The sequence below is a fragment of the Natrix helvetica genome, assembly GCF_964273705.1.
Source record: "Natrix helvetica genome assembly, chromosome: 4".
In the NCBI taxonomy this organism is placed as follows: domain Eukaryota; kingdom Metazoa; phylum Chordata; class Lepidosauria; order Squamata; family Natricidae; genus Natrix; species Natrix helvetica.
In genome coordinates this window covers 144111613-144135728 of record NC_138550.1, presented here as the reverse complement: position 1 = coordinate 144135728, position 24116 = coordinate 144111613, and the positions used below count along the sequence as shown (strand labels likewise).

General features: G+C 37.8%; 1 protein-coding gene across 3 annotated transcripts in view; it reads right to left on the bottom strand.

Moving 5' to 3' along the window:
- CPQ (carboxypeptidase Q) overlaps nt 1-24116 on the bottom strand; it is a 638038-nt gene that overhangs the window by 128963 nt on the left and 484959 nt on the right. For 2 of the 3 annotated variants that reach the window (XM_081952159.1, XM_081952161.1), the window contains exons 2-3: nt 8825-9275; nt 3895-4102 (exon numbers count right to left, since the gene is read on the bottom strand). In XM_081952159.1, the coding sequence (XP_081808285.1) occupies nt 3895-4102; nt 8825-9254 (638 nt within the window). In that variant the 5' untranslated portion in view covers nt 9255-9275. Of the gene's footprint in view, nt 1-3894; nt 4103-8824; nt 9276-20326; nt 20347-24116 lie in introns of those variants that run through there. The other variant, XM_081952160.1, reaches the window with a different exon arrangement.

Here is a 24116-nt window from a genome sequence, read left to right as displayed (position 1 = left end):
ACGCTGCAGTTTTATATATACTCACACTGAGTAATGTCCATAGGACCTGCCTATAAAGTGGTAGCTCACTTTGAATTTTTCTTCCTGTTTAATCTTAATATTTTCAAGTTTATTTCAATAATTACCTTCTGGCTTCAGAACAGGCCAAGCACATTAATACAACACATTACCTAAACACTAAATATTTTAATGTTTGTTAAGGTTTATTTCTGCCAAGGTTTTACTGCTCTTGGCCCAGCATCACTAGGACCCCATGTAATGTTGACAAGCCAGGGCCAAAATTTGTCCCTAGGAGAGAAGTGTGCATTGCTCAACAAAGAGTGTCTTTTCATTTCCTATAATATATGGCACTTCCTGGAAGGACTAAGCAGAACCCTTTTCAATATCAACTGCAGAATTATTTTTAAATCAGGATGACTGAGATTTAGCTATAAAAAAAAATAAAGTGGGCAGAAAATGTCAGTTCCTAAAGAAGATCCAGTTATACTGAACTAAAGATGTTTTGTAGAGTAGGCAGGGACAGTGAATGCTACTCTCCTGCCTACCCATCCACAAATTCCGTAAAGAGGTTTGTCCATTAAAATGCACTGTGCCTGTATGAAAATGCATAGACTCCTGAAAATTATAAACAAGCATGTTTATATTTCTGTGAGATGAGCAACCATGACACCGGTTTCCTCATCTGGTCTACCTTGAAGGGGGCTGATAAAGAGTCTGAACTGGCTGCATTCTTCACAATCTCACAGAATCCCAAATGTGTTCTTGGCTTAAAAGAGTTCTGCTAATATTTATGCCTCCCAAAAATGTCCTCTTAGCGCTCAGAAGGGATAGTCTTACAATTTGGCTAAGAAAAGGACAAAGATTTAAAAGAAGATGGGGCTTTCCCCCTGGAAACATCCAAGGTTCAGCCTCTACTGGTACTCCATTATTTAGAAATCAGTTGCTAACTTTTCCTTCCCCTGAGCCAGCAGGCCTCTGGATAGCCTACATATTAAGGAAGCCGTCAGATGGAATCAGCCCTTCCAATCAATCGGTCTAAAATAAAAAACGTTCCAAAAGGAATGCAATGGAAGCTGAAAATACCTCCTGATGCTGGTTGACAAAAGGTGCTGTGTCCAGCTGGGCTGATTCAATGCCATTTGTCAGCAGGACAGAGAAGAAAAGACACCACAGGTGGTGAAGGGGAAGACGGAGAGGCAGAAAAATCTCTGCAGACTTGCACATTGTCTCTTGTCACTTGAAAGCACAAAGGGTAGGTTGTGTCACTGCAGAGTGGCAGCAGTGATATTAGTCCCAGGTGTGGTGCATGGATGAGAAAGAGAGAGAAAGAGACAGGCAGGCAGAGTATTGCTGAAAGAACAATGAAAAACAGCTCAGGTTTTTAAAGCTTAAAACTTTTTTCTTTCACGGACTCCAATACTGCAATATCCTTGAAAGTGACAAATAATACTTTCCGTTCAAGAATGCAGACCCATTGATCTAAAGCAGTTCACTATTCCATCTCTTCATTTAATTAAACTATAGTCACACGTTCTGAAACGTCTGAATAAATCACAGATGGGGAAGTTTATCTAACATACTGCAGGACACATATAGCATATTACAGCGTGACATATTGTATGAATTAGACCTTTTTTTAAAAAACCTGGTTTTAACTATTACATTTGCCTATGCAATAATGCAGTTTGGGGAAAATGCTATTGAAAGGAATGTGTCTATTTGATATATTTTAAAAAAAAAATCTGCATTATAGCAGGCCCTTTTAGGGAGCATTGTGTGACAGCAAAAGGCAGAGCAATGAACTTCAGACATCACCAGTGGGTGAAGAAATCAACTTTAAAAAATATAACCCAAGACTGGCAATAAAATTATTTCATAAATATTAAGCATGCAATTTAGGCAATCTTTGCATGGATGTTTAGGGCTAAAAATTTTAAGTAAACAAGATACTTTAACTAAAGCCAAGATACTTTAAACCAGTATGGTGGCCATGGAAATCTGCAAGTTGAAAATCACACAGGTTGAAATTGCAAAGCATTGCTTTAAAGTTCACTTCCTAGTGTGTTATTATATTTGTCTTCTTCTTCTTAGTTAATATATCTGTTAATATACCTGTTAATATACCTGTTAATATACCTGTTAATATATCAACACTTTAATTATTTGTGTTTGTCTTCTTTTTCAATATTTTCTATAATAAATAGTTGAATAAACTTTTTTTCAACAATGATTTTAAAAAAAAACCCTGCACAGTTGAGTGTAAATATGTCACCTAGGATTGCATTACTGTGATTGGTGGAAAAACGGGATATAAATGAAACAAAAAAGGAATTGATTGTAAATTTAATAGTGGCAGCTAGATTAGTGATGGCTAAATATTGGGGATTAAATTAATTATACGACTTATTATATTTCTAATTTCAAAGAAATATAATAGAAGTATAATAAAATTTGGAGTAGGGCAACAAATGATAAATTAACAACAGAAATTAAATTTAAAAAAGGGATGATTAAAGCAAATAATTATAATGAAATATGGGGAGATTTTATAAAATCAGTGTTGGTGGAAGGCAAAGGGAATAAACCTATTCAAGAATGTATCTTGTTTTGGAGGGGATAAGGGCACAATTGGAATATATTGTATATCGTTTAGTTGCTATAGACCAGGGGTGTCCAAACTTGGGAACTTTAAGACTTGTGGACTTCAACTCCCAGAATTCCCCAGCCAGCTGGCTGGGGAATTCTGGGAGTTGAAGTCCACAAGTCTTAAAGTTCCCAAGTTTGGACACCCCTGCTATAGACGAATAAATATAAGGGTTAAAAAAAGGTCTCGGTGTGTGTGTGTGTGTGTGTGTGTGTGTGTGTGTGTACTGTAATATTTGTTTTTTTCCTTTTTCTTTCTTTTTTTGTATTTAATATGTTTGTATTATTTGTATGTCTTAGTCACCACTGGACAGCAACTTCTAACATTTTTTCTTTGTTTTGGGGAGATAAAAGGTAGCTCTTGTTCATATTGCAATTCTTTATGGGATCACTTGACTACTACACCTGAAGCAACTTTTTTCATAAAGCAGAACTGAATGTCTTCAAACTTGGCTTGAAAATATTGTACCGTACGTCGAAAGTATCATCAATACAGAGAAAACAGAATTCTTGCAAATAATTGAATAATATTCTAGGATTGGCCTAATGTATATTTTGTAAGCCACATTGTAAACTAATCTTCCTTAACCTCCCTTTTCACATATATTTTAAAGGGAATTCTATCTGGAAGCACCAATGTAGATGAGCATTCTGAAAGTTGTAGAATCACACATTTAAAGTACCAGGTTGGGAAAATGTTAAGAAGCAGATTGAGATAGACCGGACTTTTCAATTGGGTTCATTGCATTTTCAGTGCCAAGGCAATGTTTGAGAGATTTTGTTTCCTATGTGCTAAAATAATTTGCTTTCATTGAATGGCAAAGTGGGCACTTTTTCTACTTTCTACTTCAAGTGACAAAATGTCTTGGGACAATACGTGACTGAATATGAAAAGCGTAGGTAGGGCGACTGTTCCTTTCTATCTAAATTTGAAATGTACTGTTTTCCTTTTTAATAACGATAATTTACAATCAATATGTAGAAGCCCTTCATGATTGTATGAAATGCAACACTTTTTTTTACTTTTTTTTTTAAAAAGGCAAGGCTATTATTCCTGCTAACAAAAGCATAAATGGCTCCAATAATTGTGATTCTCCTGTTAGAAAACAGCTTGAGATGTCAGGCTGTCTATTATCACTTAGACATGAAAAACAAACAGAAGATGGTTTCAACAAAAGAGCTTCCTGTACTATAGGAACACACCTGAAAGAAGAGGGGAAGGGTGATTCTCTTTAAACAATAGGCTCCTACCTATTGATAGAAAAGGGAGCAATAGTCCTGATAAGAGAAGCTTTTGCGCCCAATTTAGCAGCTTCCACTGCTCCACGAAGTCGGTAGAGCACTGTTTTACCATAATTGGTGTAACGCTGGTTGTAAACAATAATCTTTCCATGGGCTTCATGAGCTTTCTTGTGTAGGTCGTCAAAAGAGCTTACTACCAACACTTCTGCTGTAATACCTGGAAATGAAAAATCAGCTGTTAGAAATACAGGCCCAGTTTTATTTTATTTATTTATTTATTAACTTTATATGCTGCCCATCTTACCAATAGAGCAACTCTGGGCAAACAAAAATAGAATAAAAACAATTACAATTAAAAAAAGACTTACATAAGAAGATGTAAAGATCAAAGTGGAGAGATGGCATGGGGTGAGACCTTCTTATCCCATCAACCATCTCCAATAAGGAGATGTTAGCAACATTTCAGGGTAAAACAGCCAAATAACTATGGAAATGTCTTTGGTGACTTTAAAATGGATTAGAAGCCTCCAAGTCAGAATATGAGGAGGAGGAAATGACAAACCACTTCAAAACATTGCTAAGAAAACTGCAAGGACTTTTTCCAAGCAGTTGCCAGAAATTCACCTATCAGTGGTTTACCATTGATTTCTTCTTAGGGCAGAGAGAGAGTGACTGGTTCAAAGTTCCCCAGCAGTCTGTCATTTTCTAGCCTCAGCCTCAACCACCACCCCATGTGGTGTGGTGGCTCATATTCTGTCTTGGAGACTTCTAATCCTTTTAGACACCTTTTTTAAAATTAGCTATGCAGCATGTAGTATTCCCTACAACACTCTATGGAAGCAAACATTGGACTTTAAAGTAGAAGAATTGATGCTTTTGACCTTTACATATTATATTTTTATTATTACTTTTGAAGTTTGGTGTAGAAGGTTTTTGAGAATAGTGTGGACAACCAAGAAAATAAACTGATTGGATCATTGAACAAATCAATTCACTCTAGGAACATATTAATCTACTTTGGACAATGTGCAAAGACCCAGCTCTCTGGAAAAGGTTCTAATGCTGGGAAAGGTGAAAAGAAAGAGAAGAAGAGGATAACTAGCAGAAAGACAGGTGGGCTCAGTTACAGTGGCAATGAATGTACTGTTGGGGGACTTGAAAGAACAGGTTAGGGATGGATTGTAATGGAGAAGTCCTATCTATGCGGTCCCTAGGTGCCAAAAATGACTTGATCAATTAATCAAAGGTAACACTACCACTGTCTATAACAAAATACATCTCCTTATTCTCAAGCTAAAGAAACAGTAGAGAAGGTATTCAGATTTCTGATAGAGGCCAGATAATCCCTATCTTCCCATGTGCGTGTGTGGTATACAACACTAGTGTGCATCACTACAGGTATGCAAAAAAGATGAACACTAGGATGAAACAATACATATCACATGATTATACTTAATTTAATTATTTGAAGAAATATTTCTACTGTTCAAATGTAAAAATAACTTAATGTAAAAATAACAATGAATATACAGGCACTTTTTACATGCTGTATGTAAAAGAGTCATGAGCCATGGTGGCCGAGTGGTGAGAGTGCAGTACTGCAGGCTACTTCTGCTGACTGCCAGCTTCCTGCAATTTGGCAGTTTAAATCCCACTAGGCTCAAGGTTGACTCAGCCTTCCATCCTTCTGAAGTAGGTAAAATGAGGATCCAAAATGTTGGGGGCAATATGCGGACTCGGTAAACTGCTTAGAGAGGACTGTAAAGCAGTATATGTGTCTAAGGCAGGGGTGTCCAAACTTGGCAACTTTAAGACTTGTGGACTTCAACTCCCAGAATTCTATTTTGCCCAGATGCTTGGAAAAAAATGAGGACTGTTCCAGGACTTGCAAAACAGCCCATGAACTGCTTGCCCCTGATCCAGGAGAACAAAAATTAATCAAGTTATAGGAAATGAGGTCTTGACTTTTGCATCCAGAAACAGGTAAGAAAGGTGTGAAAAATCTAATGGGCTCACTTTCCTGGCTCTCAATCTACTCTTTTTTTTTTTTTTTTTTGAGTGCAAGATGTGCCCTATTTGCGTACTCAGGTCAAAATCTACTGCTGCTATTGTTGGCATGTAAGTGAAGTAAACTGATAGGCTTCAGCCACTTTTAATGAGTAAGAATTTCGGCTGCATGCTTCAAAAACACCTTAGTGACAGGAGCATGCAAAGCTGGAATTAGGCCAGTGGCGAGGAAGCCAGAGATCTGGAAATTTTCATTTTCCACTAGAAAAATCAAGGTCTCTGCAGGCTGGCACTGCAATCTATGTGACATATCAGCTTTCAAAACTAATGAGTAGAATTGACACCAGGTAATTCATCCTAGCTCTCCATTTATATCCGTGCCAAGTGATAAAACATAATAACAGGGGTTCATGATTGCTCATCAAGGAAGAAAGAATAGTAGCAATTCTTGACAGCTCCTTGTAATAATGAAAGATGCTTCCTGCCAATAAGGTCTCAATATCCTGGTTCCCTTTCACAGCTTATGTAACTAACTTCTTCAACCGGCGTCTTCCAGAGCTGTGGGGATTGCAGAGCACAGAATTCCCCGTCAACATAGCAGAAGTAACAAAAATAATAGAGCCTCTGCTCTGCAGCTGACCGCCCCTAGCAACCCCAGATGGCGAGAATTCCTGTCCAAAACTTTGAGAAGCTACTACAGGTCACTGCAAACAATATTGAGCTACATGAAACAGCTTCCTGTGAGTCACATTTCCAATATTTTTGAAGGGCAACAGAGCTACTCTAAAAATTATTCCAAATTTGGTTTTCCAACCGTATGCCTAGTTTCTAATGAAGAAAACATGTGTTCTAAATACACATGCAACAATAGAGAAAGAAATTAAATAACAGTGATGTGACTCAGCCAATGATTCATGTGATTTTAAAGGATGTAGGACTGAAAGCATCTCCATGCATCTACTGAGGATGGACCATAGCAACACTTGGGAATTGTTGCTGTTGGACTTTCCACGGTTGCTTCCCTGATTGGGACATACTCAGGGTGTTGCTGGGGAGCCTCAGGATCAGGTTCAACATAAAGCTAGATCAATTTTGCTTTTTCAATTTTTATTCATTTATAAAATGAATCCCTGCTAAGTCCATCAACTTTTGCAGTCATTCATCCATTGTGGGAATTGAAATGTCCTTCTATTTTTGTGCATAAAGTAGTCTTGCTTTATGCACAAAATATATATAACATCAAAGTTACAATCCCCCCCCCCCCAAGTCTTTTCCCAGTAAATGAAAAAAAGAAAAATTTCTGGTTTTATCTTTATATTTACTTTCAGAATTTTTTGTATTAGAATGTGAATCCTACTCCAATATTTCTTTGCTTTATCACATGTCCACCATAAATGATAAAAGGCCCCTTATTTACATTTCCAGCATTCATTTGAAATACCTTTATACATTCTTGGTAACTTTTCTGGTATTAAATACCAATGATACACCATCTTATAGAAATTTTCATTTAAATTGTAATTTGATGTAAATTTTAAATCTTTTGTCCACATATCCTGCCATTGTTACAATACAATACAATAGCAGAGTTGGAAGGGACCTTGGAGGTCTTCTAGTCCAACCCCCTGCCTAGGCAGGAAACCCTATACCGTTTCAGACAAATGGCTATCCAACACCTTCTTAAAGACTTCCAGTGTCAGGGCATTCACAACTTCTGGAGGCAATCTGTTCCACTGATTAATTGTTCTAACTGTCAGGAAGTTTCTCCTCAGTTCTAAGTTGCTTCTCTCCTTGATTAGTTTCAAGCTTTTTTCAAGCTTTATATTATATCCAAAGTTCCTTGCCCACTGAATCATGCAATGCTTTACATATTCACTTTCCCAATTCTATTTCAATAATGTTTTATACTGGATCAATTCTGGATTTGATCGGGATGTTTGGAGGATTGGGTTCCAAGTAGAAAAGAGATGTTAACCATCACTAGCGAATAATGAAGAACAATGTTCAAGTGTGATCAGAAGACATACATACAGACTTTAAAAAGGTTTGTAATAAAAATGCAGGAGGTATCAATCTTTCTTAGGCTTTAAGCTATTGGTTTAGCTGTCTCTTAGAAGGCTTAACTTAGGCATTCCTCTATCTTGCACATTATAAAAATATGACTAGGGTCTTTTCTGTAACTTCTTACTGGGAAGAGCAAACTGGGAAAATTTAATAGAATATTACTTAGCAGAACCATCCCTCCTATTATGCAGGGGAAATGGAGGTGGGCTGGGGAATAACTGTGAATAGTGCCACCACTATCCATGTGCTTCAGCAGTGGAAAATGCAGTCTCAACTTCCGCATGGAAGAAAGTTTCAACAACCAGCCTAGGCAGCCAGATATACACGGGAAGGGAAAATCTTGCTTTTTGCCGCAGGAAGCAACCATCTTGGGTTTTTCATACTTCAGGGATGCACAAGATGCAGTCCAAACAACAGCTCCATCTCCCTGAAGTCTTTTTTATGATCCTCCAGAGCTGGGCCCCAAACGGTGACATTTTATAATTTTAAGGGTTCTTAAATCAGTGTTCCCCAACCTTTCCAGTTTTGTGGACCAGCAGGAAGGGGGAGAGGTGATGGTTCCATGCAAGCTACTGTGTGCAGCTCCATTTGTGCAGGCATCGGCCACACACGCCTGCTGCTCGCACAAATGGAGCTGTGCATATGTGCAAAGCTCACTTCCGTGGCCAGGTTGCGAATGGGCCACAGTCCGATACTGGGGCTTGGGGACCCCTGCCTTAAACCATACAGAACAGGTGGGCTTCACCTCTTACAATTCCCTAGCAAGCAGAAAGCTACTGAGGTTGAGAACCATTAAATAAAAAAGGTCATATTCCAAATAAAAAGCAATAGTAAGGGTAGCAACAGTTAAAAATCAGGCAGTCATTACCTTCAGGAGGAGTTGCAATGCTCCCACCAAGCCCCAACATGGCAATGGTATGATTGTATGGTTCAACTATCATTGCACTCTCTTCACCCCTTTCCCAGTGGGGTATTTTTACTGGCTCCAGGTGGACATTTCCTAAGCCATCTTTCCTCAAAGCGTTCTCCATGTACTGGATAGCCAGTTCTAGATTTCTAGAACCACTCAATCGTGGTCCAAAAGTGTCCACAAATAGCGCAAGCCTTTCGTAAGATCTGTTCTGGGCCTTGCCATAAACTGCAAGTTTGATAATCTTCTCAGCAACGTCTGAATAATTGGCTATTTCTCTCGCTATATCCTCAAATGTTCTTTGGTGGCCGTAACTGGTGTTGCTTAATAAACAAGTCATGCTTTCAGAAAATAGGCAGATGGAGATCATTAAAAACAGAAGCTTCATTTTTCTCTATTATTTGTGAACCTGTAGGAGGAAAAAAGACAATATTACATTACAAATCAGCTCAGCAAGTTTTAAGTTATGAAGCGTGACAGCCTGAAAACTAATCCAGTTAAGTAATGTCATATGAAAGTGCAGTGACAGAAATTAAGAAGCCAGGTTTTGTGATGTGAGGAAAGGGGAGAACACAGAATCTCTGCAGCCATTGTCCACTACTTAAAGCACAGGCAAAAGCCTACTGTTTGAAACCAAGAACTAGAATTTCCAGGGAAAGCAGTACATGAATGCATTGCTTTTACTGTTGTCCCTTTTCTACGAGCTTCAAATTTAGATACAGTTTGCCAACATCAACCCTATGGTGGGATTCACATTTTTTTACTACCGGTTCTGTGGGCGTGGCTTTGTGGGCATGGTGTAGCTTGGAGGGCGTGGCAGGGGAAGGATACTGTAAAATCCCCATTTCCTCCCGATCAGCTGGGACTCGGGAGGCAGAGAATAGATGAGGGCAGAGCCAGTCAGAGGTGGTATTTACTGGTTCTCCGAACTACTCTAAATTTCCGCTACTGGATCTCCAGAACTGGTCAGAACCTGCTGAATACCACCTCTGCATCAACCCTCCCAACCTGGTGCTCTTTATTTGTGTTCAACTATAATTTCTCATCTCCAATACATTTAGAGCAGTATTTCTCAAGCTTGGGCACTTTCAGATATTTGGAATTCAGAATCCTGATAGTTAAAAGCCCTCACATCTGAAAGTGGCCAAGGCTGAGAAACATTGTTCTACAGGGATACTATAGAAACAGATTAAATCTTGTTTCCAGACAGCATTTAGCTCATGCTTTAGTTTGGTATTTTGTACTTTCTTAAGGCTTTAAAACATAATGTGTTCGAACATTTTTAAAATAAAACTAAAGCAGGATTTTTTAAATAATGTTTTTAAGAGAAGGCTGTTTTTCTAACAGAAACCATCTTAAAAAATAAGCTGCAGAATGGAAATCAAATATTTATTGTTAAATCTAAAAGAGATCAGAACTGTTAGTCATTATTTTAATATTAGTCAGACTTCAAATGAATTGTCAAAAATTTGACAGGTAGTCCTTGGCTTATGACCAGTCACTTAAGAGACTTGTTTGAAGTTATGAGGGACCTCCCTCAAAGTACTTATTTCTCTGTTCCAAAGTTACATACAATACAATACAATAGCAGAGTTGGAAGGGACCTTGGAGATCTTCTAGTCCAACCCCCTTGCCTAGGCAGGAAACCCTATACCGTTTCAGACAAATGGCTATCCAACATCTTCTTAAAGACTTCCAGTGTTGGGGCATTCACAACTTCTGGAAGCAAGTTGTTCCACTGATTAATTGTTCTGTCAGGAAGTTTCTCCTCAGTTCTAAGTTGCTTCTTTCCTTGATTAGTTTCCAACCATTGCTTCTTGTTCTACCCTCAGGTGCCTTGAAAAATAGTTTGACTCCCTCTTTTTTGTGGCAACCCCTGAGATATTGGAACACTGCTATCATGTCTCCCCTAGTCCTTCTTTTCATTAAACTGAGAGATGGGCTAATCCTGTGATCATGTATTTCAGGTAGCCTGCATTTATGGCTATTTGCAGCATTCTGCAATCAGATGACCACAATGTATGATGTTTTTGTTGAAAATCAGTTACTTCTGCTTTTTGGCAAAAATGTCCCATAGCAAACAATGGGTTTATCTGAGGATTGCAGCAGTTGCTTAATGGCTATGACAGTTTAAGCAGTTGCTTAATGACTCCAGAAGTTGCTTTACAACTGACAAAAAGTCATAAAATCAGGCTGCTCATGTGGTAACCTGGTTTATGACCATTACAATTTATAACCTTGCTGAGCAGGCTCCAGTCCTTTTGTAAGTCGAGGACTACTTACTCACATATATTAAATGGTAGGGGGAAATAAATCTATAGATGTATCTAAATTTATATTTAAATTTGTATTTAAGAGGTGTTTCAACAATAGGATCTCACATTAAAACTCAATTTTTAGCAAAAACTAAGCAGTCCTTAGTTTCTTAGAGTCTCAAAAACTCTTATTAAAAGCTAATTATAATTGCCATAAAAATAAAGTAGGCTTATCTTTAAAGAACTAATCCCAGATGCAAAATTGAATTTTGTTCTACAAAGAATGTTGTTCAAGTTATTCCATGAAGAGGTGGACTGCTAATTAGTTCATTTTTAAAAGTGCTTTGAAATGGCTGTTTCGATTTTCTTTTTTCTTTTTTCCTTTTTTTAAACTCTCCTTTATGTTTTGAGATACGTTTCATGGACTACAGGGGACATTCTGCTGGGAATATCTCTAACTCCAAAGCAATTTCTGTTGACACAAGTAATAACACAGGAAATTTTGTCATCGCAATTAGATGAGCCTTGAATCTAGAACTGAAGCACGGTAATTTAAATACCAAGTTAAATTTAGACACCCCATACAGCTTCAGTCTGGAGATGGAACTCTAAAAGTTTTCGATCACAATTTGTACATCTAGAAGGAATATCTAATACCCTAAAATATAGGTTCAACTTGAACACTGGGCCCTATCTAACAAAACACTTAGGTAAGAAAAATCAAAAGTACATATATAAACTGGGTGAAACCAGGCTTAATAGCAGTGACTGTGAGAGGAATCTTGGCGTCTTAGTGATCAACCAAGTAAATATGAGGCAGCAGTGTGCAGTGGCAACCAAAAAAGCCAACGCAATCCTAAATTGCATTAACAGAGGGATGCAATCAAGATCAAGTGAGGTACTATTACCACTCTATAAAGCCTTAGTAAGACCACACCTAGAGTACTGCATCCACTTTTGGTCACCACACTTTAAAAAAGATGTGGAGATTCTAGTAAAAGAGCAGAGAAGAGCACTAGAATGATTAGGGGACTGGAGACTAAAACATATGAAGAACAGTTACAGGAACTAGGCATGGCTAGTCTAGTGAAGAGAAGGAGCAGGGGAAACATGACAGCAGTGTTCCAATGTTTGAAGGGCTGCCATAGAGAGGAGGGGGTCAATCTATTTTCCAAGGCACCCAAAGGCCAGACAAGGAATAATGGATGGAAACTGACCAAGGAGAGATTCAACCTAGAAACAAGGAAGAAATTTCTGACAATGAGAATAATCGACCAATGGAACAGCTTGCCTTCAGAAGTGGTGGGAGCTTTATCACTTGAGACTTTCAAAAAGAGATTGGATTGACATTCGTCAGAAATGGTGTAGAGTCTCCTGCTTGAGCGGGAGGTTGGACTAGATGACCTAGGGATTGGACTTTGATAGGGAGAACATTTGAAAAATATTAACTCCTTTTGGATGGCAAATTTACAGATCATCTCCAATCATGTGTCTCAATGTTGGAAGCAACTATCTTTGCTTAGCAAGCCCAAATATTTGTGGAACTCTTATTATGCAACATCCAGACTCAAAGAACATGTTTATTATATGTTTATCATGCCTCTATTATTTTACAAGTAATTCAAGATAGCGATTATATATAATACTCCTTCCTCCTCCTATTTGCTCAACAATAACCCTATGAGGTGAATTGGATTGAGAGACAGTGACTAACCCAAAGTCACCTAGTTGGCTTTTGTTCCTAGGGAAGGACTAGAAATCACCGTCACCTGGTTTCTAAGTCATCACTTTAACCACTACACCAAACTGGTTCTACATTAATTACAGAAAGTACTTTTAGTGTTCTACTGACAACTATTTAGTATGGAAGAGCAAGTTTTCTGGGTGTTGTGAGCCCTAACACAAGGTGGAGAGGGCCATGATACAGATGTGGAGAGTTATTTATTCTTTCTTTACTATTATATCTACTTTAAAGCTTTCATTATAGTTTTAGTGTGATTCCCACTTCAAAATGCTATCAGTTTCCAATAGCTGTTAGTCAGGATACCTAGGAGAATATACGTAGTTCGGGATTGAACCATGATGTTACTTAGTTGGGTCATGAAGCATCTGTAAGCAAACAACCAAGATTAGAGAGCATCAGAGATGCTACAGGACACCAAGGACCACAAAAATGGGTTTCAGGGAACAAGCACAGCTGTAGAGCAACAGATTGTTCATCTATAATCCACAGCACAGCAGCTCAGATCAGCACCCCTGTACACTATTTCAACTTCTTTCCAGATGCTGATTTTCCAAAATTGATTCTCACCAAATCCCACTTTTCATCTCCCCCACAATACAGGTAGAGAATTTCCTCTGTCCACATGCTGTGTTACTTATCTGATTCAATGGTTCACTAGCTTTAGAATACAAAGCAGAGAATTGATTACACAGTGCATATTCAATTGAATATATAATTTGATTCACTCTTAGGTGCTAGAACAATAAGATTCATGTAAAAGGTGTGACATTACAAGTCCCTAAAGCAGTTAAAGCTGCTATTCTTGATGCCCTATACATTAAAGAAATCACACTGATATTAATCTGGTTATTCCTAGAAAGCCGTTTCTTAAACCTAAACCTAAGTAATTCAATGTGCAAAGATTATTGTTTACATTTTTAAAAAGTACAAATTTTGTGTGTCAATTATCAATGTTAGAAGGCATAAATGATAGTGAAAAGATGACACAAATAAATTGATACACATTAATACTAAAAATATCATTCCCTAGTGAGACATTACCTTAACATGTTTGTGGAGCTTGTGTGCTTTGAATAAGGTGGGACTTAGGCCAGAGGTTCAACCATACTGGACAGGTCTCATTAGAGGAGTCAGACAAAGAGTGTCTCTCCTATAAAAAATACGATGAGACATAAATTACAGGAACCCATACCAGCTTGGTTGTCATTTGAGTGAACAAGGATTATGCTAAGTATTGGAGTTCCTGATGAAAAATGGGCCACAAGGCTCAGGATTATTGGCTAAGCAACCCAGGGCCAGGAGTTGCAAATCTACTAGGGGAGGGGGGAGTCTTTACCCATCACAAATATTCAGAGATAGAAAACGAAGAAATTATCTGTGTTACAAATTAAGTCCAACAAGGAGAGGATATTTGAAATGAATGCATCGATTCTGAAAAGAACAACATCCAGATTCAGAAATAAGAGAATAAGAGGTTAGCAGATCAACACTGATTTATAATAAATAATAATAATAATAATAATAATAATAATAATAATAATAATAATAATAATAATAATAATAATAATAATAATAATAATAATGTATTTGCTGAAGCAAAATTGAAAGAATTGCAAAGGTCTACCCAGGGCAAAAAAAAATAAAAGCCTTGCCAGAAGTAGCTCACACTGTAGGAGCACACCAGGAGAACTAGGCAGTAGAGGAAGCCAGCATAGCTATTTAATTGTTTTCATTAGAAAATCAGACATCCTCTCCTCTGCCTCTTTAGGAAGGACAAAGCCCTCTAATAATTAAAGAAACAGTAGAAGTGAAACAAAGAATAACTGAGAATCTAGACCAGGGGTGAAATGCTCTGAAGTCTGCTACCTGTTCGCTTAGCTACCAATTCGCTTTGTGAGCATGCACACTGCAGGCGCTACCATAAAGGTGACCAACTTTTTTACAATGAAAAGGAGGACAAATAAATTGGAAAAAATATATCGTAAATAAAAGAAATATTTTATTCATTGCAACAATAATACACTAAAATATGATATATGCATAATAAAAACATTTGCAACATTTTATATTGGAATTATGCTTACATGCCTGTTAATTATTATTTAAATCAGTACTTTTCCGTTGAATTTATATTTTTTGTCAATGTATCATCTTCTAACAATATATTGGAAATATCTGAACAAGAAATATCCTTCATATTGAATTTTACGGCAAGTGCTGCAGCTAGAGTATCAACATTCAATCTCGATTTCTCACTTGTCGAAAAATCATTGGCAATTGAAAAAAACTCTTTCAACTGCTGCATTAGTTCCAGGGCAGCACAACGTAAATTGAACAAGTATAAATTACATGTTCACATGGAATATGTTCATTTTTGAAATGGCTGAAAATATCCACCCATCTTTTATCAATTTCAACATGTTGATTTTCCCATTGTATTAATTTTTCAGAATTTAAATATACATTCAGTCTTCTAATTTCTTCAAAGAGACATTTGTCGTCTATTTTAATGTCTAGCATTTCTTTAGATAAAAATTCAACACAAGATTCAATATCTGTTCAATATACTTGCGATGAAGTAAAAAAAACACCATTAAAAACTGTTTAATAAAACGTGAATTGTATTTACCTCTGTATAATTGAATATTCACTGAGAAAGAAATAATAACCATGAGTCATTCAATTGCCGACGTGCCGTGAGTCTACTGCGTGCGTATGTGCCATGTTGTGCTTCGGTAAGAAGTAAACAAAGCCACTTGCACCCGGCGCTCTCTCTCAAGGTCTCCCGTGCGGAGCGCATGCGCCTCATAATCGCGTCTTATACCGCACTATACCGAGTCTTGACGAATTGTCATGTCAAATACAAATACGTCACATAACACGCAACAGATTAGTCTTCAAATATCGAAAAGGAGGACATGTAGGAGGACACTTTTCGAGGGAGGACAGAACTTACAAAAGAAGGACTGTCCTCCCTAAAGGAGGACGGTTGGTCACCTTACTACCATGCAGTGCTGAAAAAGGAGGTTTAAGAAGCCCTTCTGAGTCTGCAAAGGGAAGTAGAACAGCAAGGCCGGGGGGAGGGGGAGGAAGCTGTGCCACACAATTTAGAAAGCAGGATTTCCTACTTTCTAGTGAATATAAATTGTGCAGCACAGCTGATAGTCACAGAGCTGATCGTCGGAACTACTGGTTTGGGCAAACCAGTAGTAAAAAAATGCTTCCAGTTCGGGCGAACAGGTAATTCTGACAATCAGCTGTGCCGTATGATTTAAATCGTATGGCACAGCTGATTGTCGCACAGCTGATTGTTGGAACTACCGCTTCGCCCAAAACGGTAGCATTTTTTTACTACCGATTCGAGCGAACTGGCCCGAACCGGTAGCATTTCACCCCTGATCTAGACCAACATAAAAACAATAGAATAAGGTTGCCTGCATTGTTTAATGCTTGTGCTATCTTGCTCCAAGTTAGCACAAGCATTAAAAGCTACCAATATTGTAATATCAGATATAAGTACCATCTCACTACAACACACAAGCTAACTAACATACAGCACAGCTGCAGTTATAACTGAATACATGGGAAGCAAAATCTACAAAGAAGTTGGAAAAAAAAGCCAGACAGCACATCATCAAAATGGAAGATCGGGTTGGAAAATAAGATCAACAAGCTAAGATCAGATGCAAGCAAGTTAGAACTGATGAAAGAAAGAAAAAAGCATAAGAACAAGAAAATCAAACAAGATCTTCTCAAGACATCACCTAGAAACAAGGAAGATCAAGGAAGCACTGAAAATAACAAAGCACCAAATGACAGCTACAGACAAGACAATTAGCACATAGGAAGCTGGAATGGCAAATTATAGGCAGAATCTCCAATCAGAAGCATTTCTACCAATCCATCAATGAAGATACTGCAATGAATCAGTCAACACCTGACGAGAAAAAAACACCTCAGTGCAGTTCTGGGCACAGATATGGGATAACCCAAAGAAATACAATAAGTACGCAGCTTGGTTAAAGGAGGTAGAAAAGAATTGTTCATTACCAGGTGAAGATGAACTACTTAGTTTTTGGTTGAAACATCTGACTGGTGGAGACTCTAGAAAGAATGCAGAGAAGAGCAACAAAGATGATTAGGGGACTGGAGACTAAAACATATTAAGAACGGTTGCAGGAACTGGGTATGTTTAGCTTAAGAGAAAGAAGGACTAGGGGAGACATGATAGCAGTGTTCCAATATCTCAGGGGTTGCCACAAAGAAGAGGGAGTCAAACTATTCTCCAAGGCACCTGAGGGTAGAACAAGAAGCAATGGGTGGAAACTAATCAAGGAGAGAAGCAACTTAGAACTGAGGAGAAACTTCCTGACAGTTAGAACAATTAATCAGTGGAACAGCTTGCCTCCAGAAGTTGTGAATGCCCCAACACTGGAAGTCTTTAAGAAGATGTTGGATAGCCATTTGTCTGAAATGGCATAGGGTTTCCTGCCTAGGCAGGGGGTTGGACTAGAAGACCTCCAAGGTCCCTTCCAACTCTACTATTGTATTGTATTGTATTGGTCTATACTCACTTGTTGCCAAGCAGTTTAACAACATATTCCAAGGAGGTGAAATTTAAGAGTGACTAACATCTGACAAAACCTACCTAAAAATGAAAGATCCAGCAAAAGGGGCAGCACCAGGAAATCACAAGCCAATTACCTGCTTACCAACAAATTTTAAATTACTAGCTATTGTGGCTGATGCAGTCCAAGAGCCTCTAGTTGAAAATAAGCTCTTTCCCCTGAGCAGAAGGGAAAGCACCCAAACAAATGTAAACGAAGCCAGAACTCAGAAGGCACTACAGACTGACTACAAACAAAGGCATGACAAAGTAGCAACAATGGTGCATTGAAAGATCAGCAAAAAGTACCATTTGCCTGCAGGCAATAAACTGGTAGGACCACAAAACAGACAAAGTAATATAAGAGGAAGAAGCCTATGTGCTCTGGGACTTTAGACTTCAACAGGCACCTACCAAATAACACTCCAGACTAGTGTCAATAAGAATGGCAAAAAATCTGGATAGTGGATTTGGCAGTACCTGGTGACAGCAGAGTAGAAGAGAAAGAACTGAAGAAGATAACAAAACACAATGACCTGCAAATAGTAATGAAACAACAGTGGCAAAAGCAATCAAAGGGTAGTACCAATTGCCTTGGTTGCAATCTCAAAACAAGTGGAGCACCATTTGAACACCATAGGAATTGACAAAATCACCATCAGTCAATTGCAAAAGGAAGCTTTACTTGGGACATCTTACATCCTGCAACAATATCTGCAACACCACCAAACATCCACTTCTGCCTATCCCTGGTCCTTGGATAGGTGTATAAACTTCATTCTAGCCCAGACTCAATTGGTGAATGAATAAAAATGCCAAATTCAGTCTGAACATCTGGCTGACTCTGAGACAAACCAAATAACATAAAATTTAAGTCTCAATAAAGGGCTAAATCAAAAGTCTCCAGAAGAGCAAAAGCACAAAAGCATTCCAAATTAATAAAATTTGAGCAATACTTTTATTATTTATCTGGTAGACCTTTTAAAGATTCTAACAAACATGAGGATTTTAATAAAGGGTCAATTTGTTTTTAATGCAGAATGACAAATGTGAAAAAGGAAATAAGCTAAGGTTCATGACTAAACTTAATGAGTAAAGTTCTCATATTTTATGAATAATTTGTTTTCTATATTCTCTATTTTACTTTCCTCCAAGGAATACATGAAGTCACTTGCTTATAAATACAAGAGGGGAACTGTTTAACACTGACTTATACTTTAAAACTTCCAGGAAAAGTAAAGTACTTCAAGTACTACATTGATGAGTCCGATTTCATTAGTAGTATGCAGAAGTAAGTTTGTTATGACAGCTGTGAAAAAGTTGGCTCAGAGGTTAGCCGAGTGTGTAGTAAGAAGAGGAATTATGAGTTTTAAAGTTATGGAGCTATTTTCTTTCATGAAAAGAGAGTAAAAAATGGCTGAAAATGGGAATACGAAAGAAACTGAAACTTTCTCCCAGAAAGCATTATCTCTATGCTTTGGGGACTCAGTGCTGCGCTGAGAGGTGTCGATTTTACACAGCACTATTTTGGCCTAATGAAACCCCCTAAGTAAATGAGAACACGTAGACTGTAAAACAAAGCTGCACGTATACGAATACATTCTCCTACTAGTTAGGATCTTCAATATCACTCTGCAAACCTCATCACTTGTTGGGTAACATATTTGGCAAAACCATCTCTTTCTTGCATTTAAAAACTAGTATCAGTTAAGATTTGCTAGAAACAGGCAATCCTTCTTACCTGTTGGGGCATGGCACTATTTCACAGTGCTAGATTTACCCATTTATATTTGTGTATGTTACAAACAGGATACAGTACATCCACCTATAACAGGGGTGTCAAATTCGCGTCGTCACAGCATTGTCACATGATGTATCACAACTTCTCCCTCCTTTGATAAACCAGGCGTGGGCGTGGTCAGCGCATGATGCATCTGGCCTGCGGCCCGCGAGTTTGACACCCCTGACATATAAAGTGAGACACCCTGAGAGAGCTGGATCTTGAAAAATGCCAACCCAGAGGTCTTCATGAGAATAAGAATTCCCCAAAATCATGCACAGAAGAGAAATATACCCAAGATAGGTAAGCAGTGTAATAGGAACATATACAAATTATTATTTTTACTTAATATACATCTATTGATGATTCAAATCAAACTGTCTTCTCCCTGCTCCTTATTTGATCTTTGTTGTTAAGCTCTTGCAGAGACTGTTAAACCGGGCATGGGTTATATTATACCAGCACACAACACACCTGGCCTGTGAGTTTGACAGCTCTAATCCCTTAGATATGCAGTACGGATAGCTTGAAAGGTTTGACAAGTATCATATTTAATCATCTTCTTTTTTTGTTTATACATGATGTCCTCAACTTACAACAGTTCATTTTGTGACCTTTCCAAGTTACAACGGCACTGAAAAATGTGACTTATTATGACACTTATGACCATTGCAACATCCCCTTGGTCATCAAAATTCTGATGTTTGGCAACTGGTTCATATTTATGACAGACGGAGTGTCTGAGGATCAGCTTTTGTTACCTTCTGACAAGTAAAATCAATGGGAAAGCCAGATCCACTTAGCAATGTTACCAACTTAACATCTGCAATGATTCACTTAACAACTGGAGCAAGAAAAGTCGTAAAATGGGGCAAAGCTCACTTAACAAATGTTTCACTTATTAACATAAATTTTGGGCTCAATTGTGATCCTAAGTCGAGGACTACAGTACCTGTATATTCCTCATTAGCTGGGAAATAATACCTACTTATCTAGGTCAAGTCAACTATGGCTCTTGCCATTTTCATGTGACCAGAATTTCCAATTGGCAACCTGCCTTTCTTCGTGTCTTTACCTTTCTTTGCCTCAGATATTGCTCTAACTTCTGCTTCTATTACAAATATTGAGAACAGCTGAAAAAAGTAGGAATTCCTGTGATCACAAGTATCATCCAGTTGGGGAACCTCAATAGGCCATCCTGAAAAAATAGCGTTCATAACATTAAGACATGAAAAACACACAAAAAAGTATTCAGGCAGAAGCAAAACATATAATATTCGGGAGTCTGGGGACAAAGATTTGATTTGCTCTGCTTCTTTCAACAGAACTGCAAGCAAAGCATATCTGGCAAAAGATTAACACACTACATTCCATTTGCCAAGTCAACACTGAAATGAAACAATGAAAAGGTCTCTGGTCTGTCAAAAAGTTTATCAACCCTGAGGTAAGCTGGATAGTGCAAGAAACTGTTACTTGCTGTGAACGTTCTCATGTGTGATATCTTGTCTCTTTTTCTGCCAGCTTCTTGCACTGGGATTCAAAAGTAATCAAATTGTCAAATTACATAGCAGTAATAAAGGCATTTCTTGGGCACCTCTTAGCAAAATGTTCCTCTGAAGCTTCAAAATAAATAACAAATTATGAAACCTGCTGGAAAACGTTTCTGAAAATAGTGGAATACATTGGACTGCAGTTAAATAGTTGTGAGGTTTCTTCATTTGTATATCAGCCTAATTTTCAATACCTTTTATAAACTAGAGATTTCCATTAATTTCAATTGTTACTTGGGAAATATCAAAGATTATTATCCTGTGGTAAAATAATTGGTCAATACATTTGATAAACAAATAAATTACATATCACATTCTTGAAACAGCATTGCGCAGAACTTATTTGTATTTATTTATTTGTTGGTCTCAAAGTTTCTGATTATCTTTCATAGCTGTTGCAGCAATGTCATTATCAATCATGGTCTTCCCATGCTGTCAAATTGATATCCGACTTAATTATAGTTTATTGTGCAATCTTCTTGCAAGGCCCCCATTAATAACATTAGCGTGACACCTTATCACATAGCAGATGGAGGAAGCAATCTTTTTGTAGTTGATATCTATGCACCTTAAATGAATTTCTTCAACCTTCAAGGGCTTGAAGAAGTGTGGCAGTAACAGCATGATGTCACAGAGGAAATGAGGCTGGAATTGATGGTCCTTTTTTGTTTACATATTTTTGGACTTAACACTAATGGTCCATCATCCCACCAAAGGACTTGGCATTGGCAATTACCATAAACTGTTGGTAACTGTTCTACACGTTTTGCTGATGCAATCTTGCGGGACCCTGAAGGATGGAAAAAGGGACCAACAAATTATCTGTACTCAGGTTATCTGACATTGGACAATCTTATTATTTTTTATGACATTAGTTTCACCATTCAACACCTAGATGTCTGATATATTTTAAAGACAAACTTGAATATTGAAAAATAAAAATGCAAAATTAGAATATGGAATATATCTCTGGAAGGATTTTTAGATGGATAATAGTTCCAATTATTACAATCGGTGGGGCCTGCAACCAGATGCCTTTCAGATGACTTTGATCTCAATTCTTCAGAGATCTTCTCAATTCACCTCATTACATACAAGGAAAAAAGGAAAAGCCCTGCTAGACATTTAGAAAGCTCTAGAGAACGCATTTTTATGTTACTCCAAGGGAGACTGTATCACGCTTCTCCCAGCTAGATGAATAGAAAGAGAGCAATTGATAAGTACATTTGCTGTACGAAAAACTAAACAAGTCATTATGAAAGAATTTCTGCAACTGTTGTGTATCAAATGCACGGCCTATTTATAATGAAATCAGATGTACAGTAGATGGTGGATGATGACCTAAGGAAAAATGGGAACTAAAAAAAAAAACCCTCTCCAAAATGGACAAGTGAACTGAGCACTTCTATTTTGTAGGGTGACTGGGGAGCAAGTATCAGTAGATGAACTACTGGGTAGAATCTGGTACTGAGGGATGGGGGAGGACCTGGCCAAAGATGAAGTAAAAAAAGAAGTCCCTGTGGATTTTATTCTGCTAGTGCAGTGCTTCTCAACCTTGGCCCACCTGAAGATGCGTGGACTTCAACTCCCAGAATCCCCCAGAGCTGGCTGGGGAATTCTGGGAGTTGAAGTCCATGCATCTTCAGGCGACTAAGGTTGAGAAACACTGGGCTAGTGGTTGCCGACGATAGGGGTGGTGCTTATTTCCATTTCAAGGCCATTAAGCTAGTGCTGTCTGAATATATTTCTGTGGTTACGTGGCCAGCATGATGTCACGGAGTGTTGTCATTTTTATCTACTCACATTTGCATGCTTCTGAACTGCTAGGTTGGCAGGAGTTGTGGCAGTTCACTCTGTTGCGTGGTGCTTGGGTCTCAAATCCTTCCAGGCCTCAAGCCCAACGTCTTAACCACTGCCGCTAGAGATGTCATAAGCTATCTTTGAAAACATCAGCAACAGCCAGTGCAACATGGTATTCAGATCCTTCTCACATGAAAGTTAGAAATAAAATCCAAGAAAATGGTGTCCAAAGACTCCTATCGAGAGACAATGGGGTTCAGCAGACTGGTTAGTTTGATAGTTAAAGGCTTGATACAGTGGCAAATGTGACATGAAGATTCGTCAGCCTTGACATTTGTTTGGACACAAGACTACCAAAAATCCTTACAGAAAGGTGGATAGACTTAACTGCACACATTGTCTTGCAATCATAGCAAAGCTTCAATATTTCTTCCTTCCAAAGAGGAGAAATATATTGTTAACTGTAAACGTCAACAAGATCTGTTAGCCTGGAGTGCCTTGCCCAAATGGGATCCAAGCTGGAAAAGTAGATTAATATCTCTTTTATGTACATAAGTAAGAACAGGCATCTCACCCAAAAAGAGGGAAAGAGAACAACTTAGAAAGGTAGAAAATCACTTTATTGGTTAGCATCATTTGACTCATTTGTGATGTAGCACATGTGCTCAGAAACTTTATATGTACCATGTAACATTTCATAGCATCCCATAATATTCCTAGCATGAGCTTATGAATGCTCATTTTCATGTTCAAGAGGTGTAGTTATTGCATTATAATGACTTTGTGAGTTACTAAAGTTCAAATCTATGCATGATCCTTTTCCTTGGCAGATGTGAACCATTTTTTTTATTATCAAACTCTACATTCGTCATGGACAACTTGTTTTGTTACTTCAAAGAACTAGAAACATAAATCAAAGAAACTCCTAGCTACTGAAAACATTACTCAAGGAGGCCTCCCTCTCCTGTTGCCATCAATATAACTTGCTGTTGTTGTCATAATCATTGGATCTTAGTTGGTTGTGGTTTGTTTAGTTAGACCATCAAAATGCATATTTAGTTTGGGCATTAGATTAGCTGTTGTTTTTTGCAACTTCCCAGTTCGAGCTATTTCAATGTAGTTTTGCCACGGCTTGACATGATTTATTTATATTATTTATTATATTGTCACATATTAAGGTATAGTATGGTCTTATATTTTAAATTGCCACTAGATTGGAATGTATCCCATTTAGAGCTGATTTATGATTGTCATAACCTTGGGAAATAAATTAATAATGAAGAAAGAAGAATGCAATTATAAGTCCCATCTGGAAACAATCTGTGGGAAATTTCTCTGGGTTGCAAGGATATACCATTCACACTGAACAATGAACACCTTCAAATTTCAAATTCTTATATTTCTCTCTTTAGTCCATGTGATGTAAAAGGATACTTTTGGACAAGAAAAATAGAGAGTTTCCACCATCTTTTGTTTTAGTAACAAGCTGGTCCACCGTCCGTCTATATTTGTTTA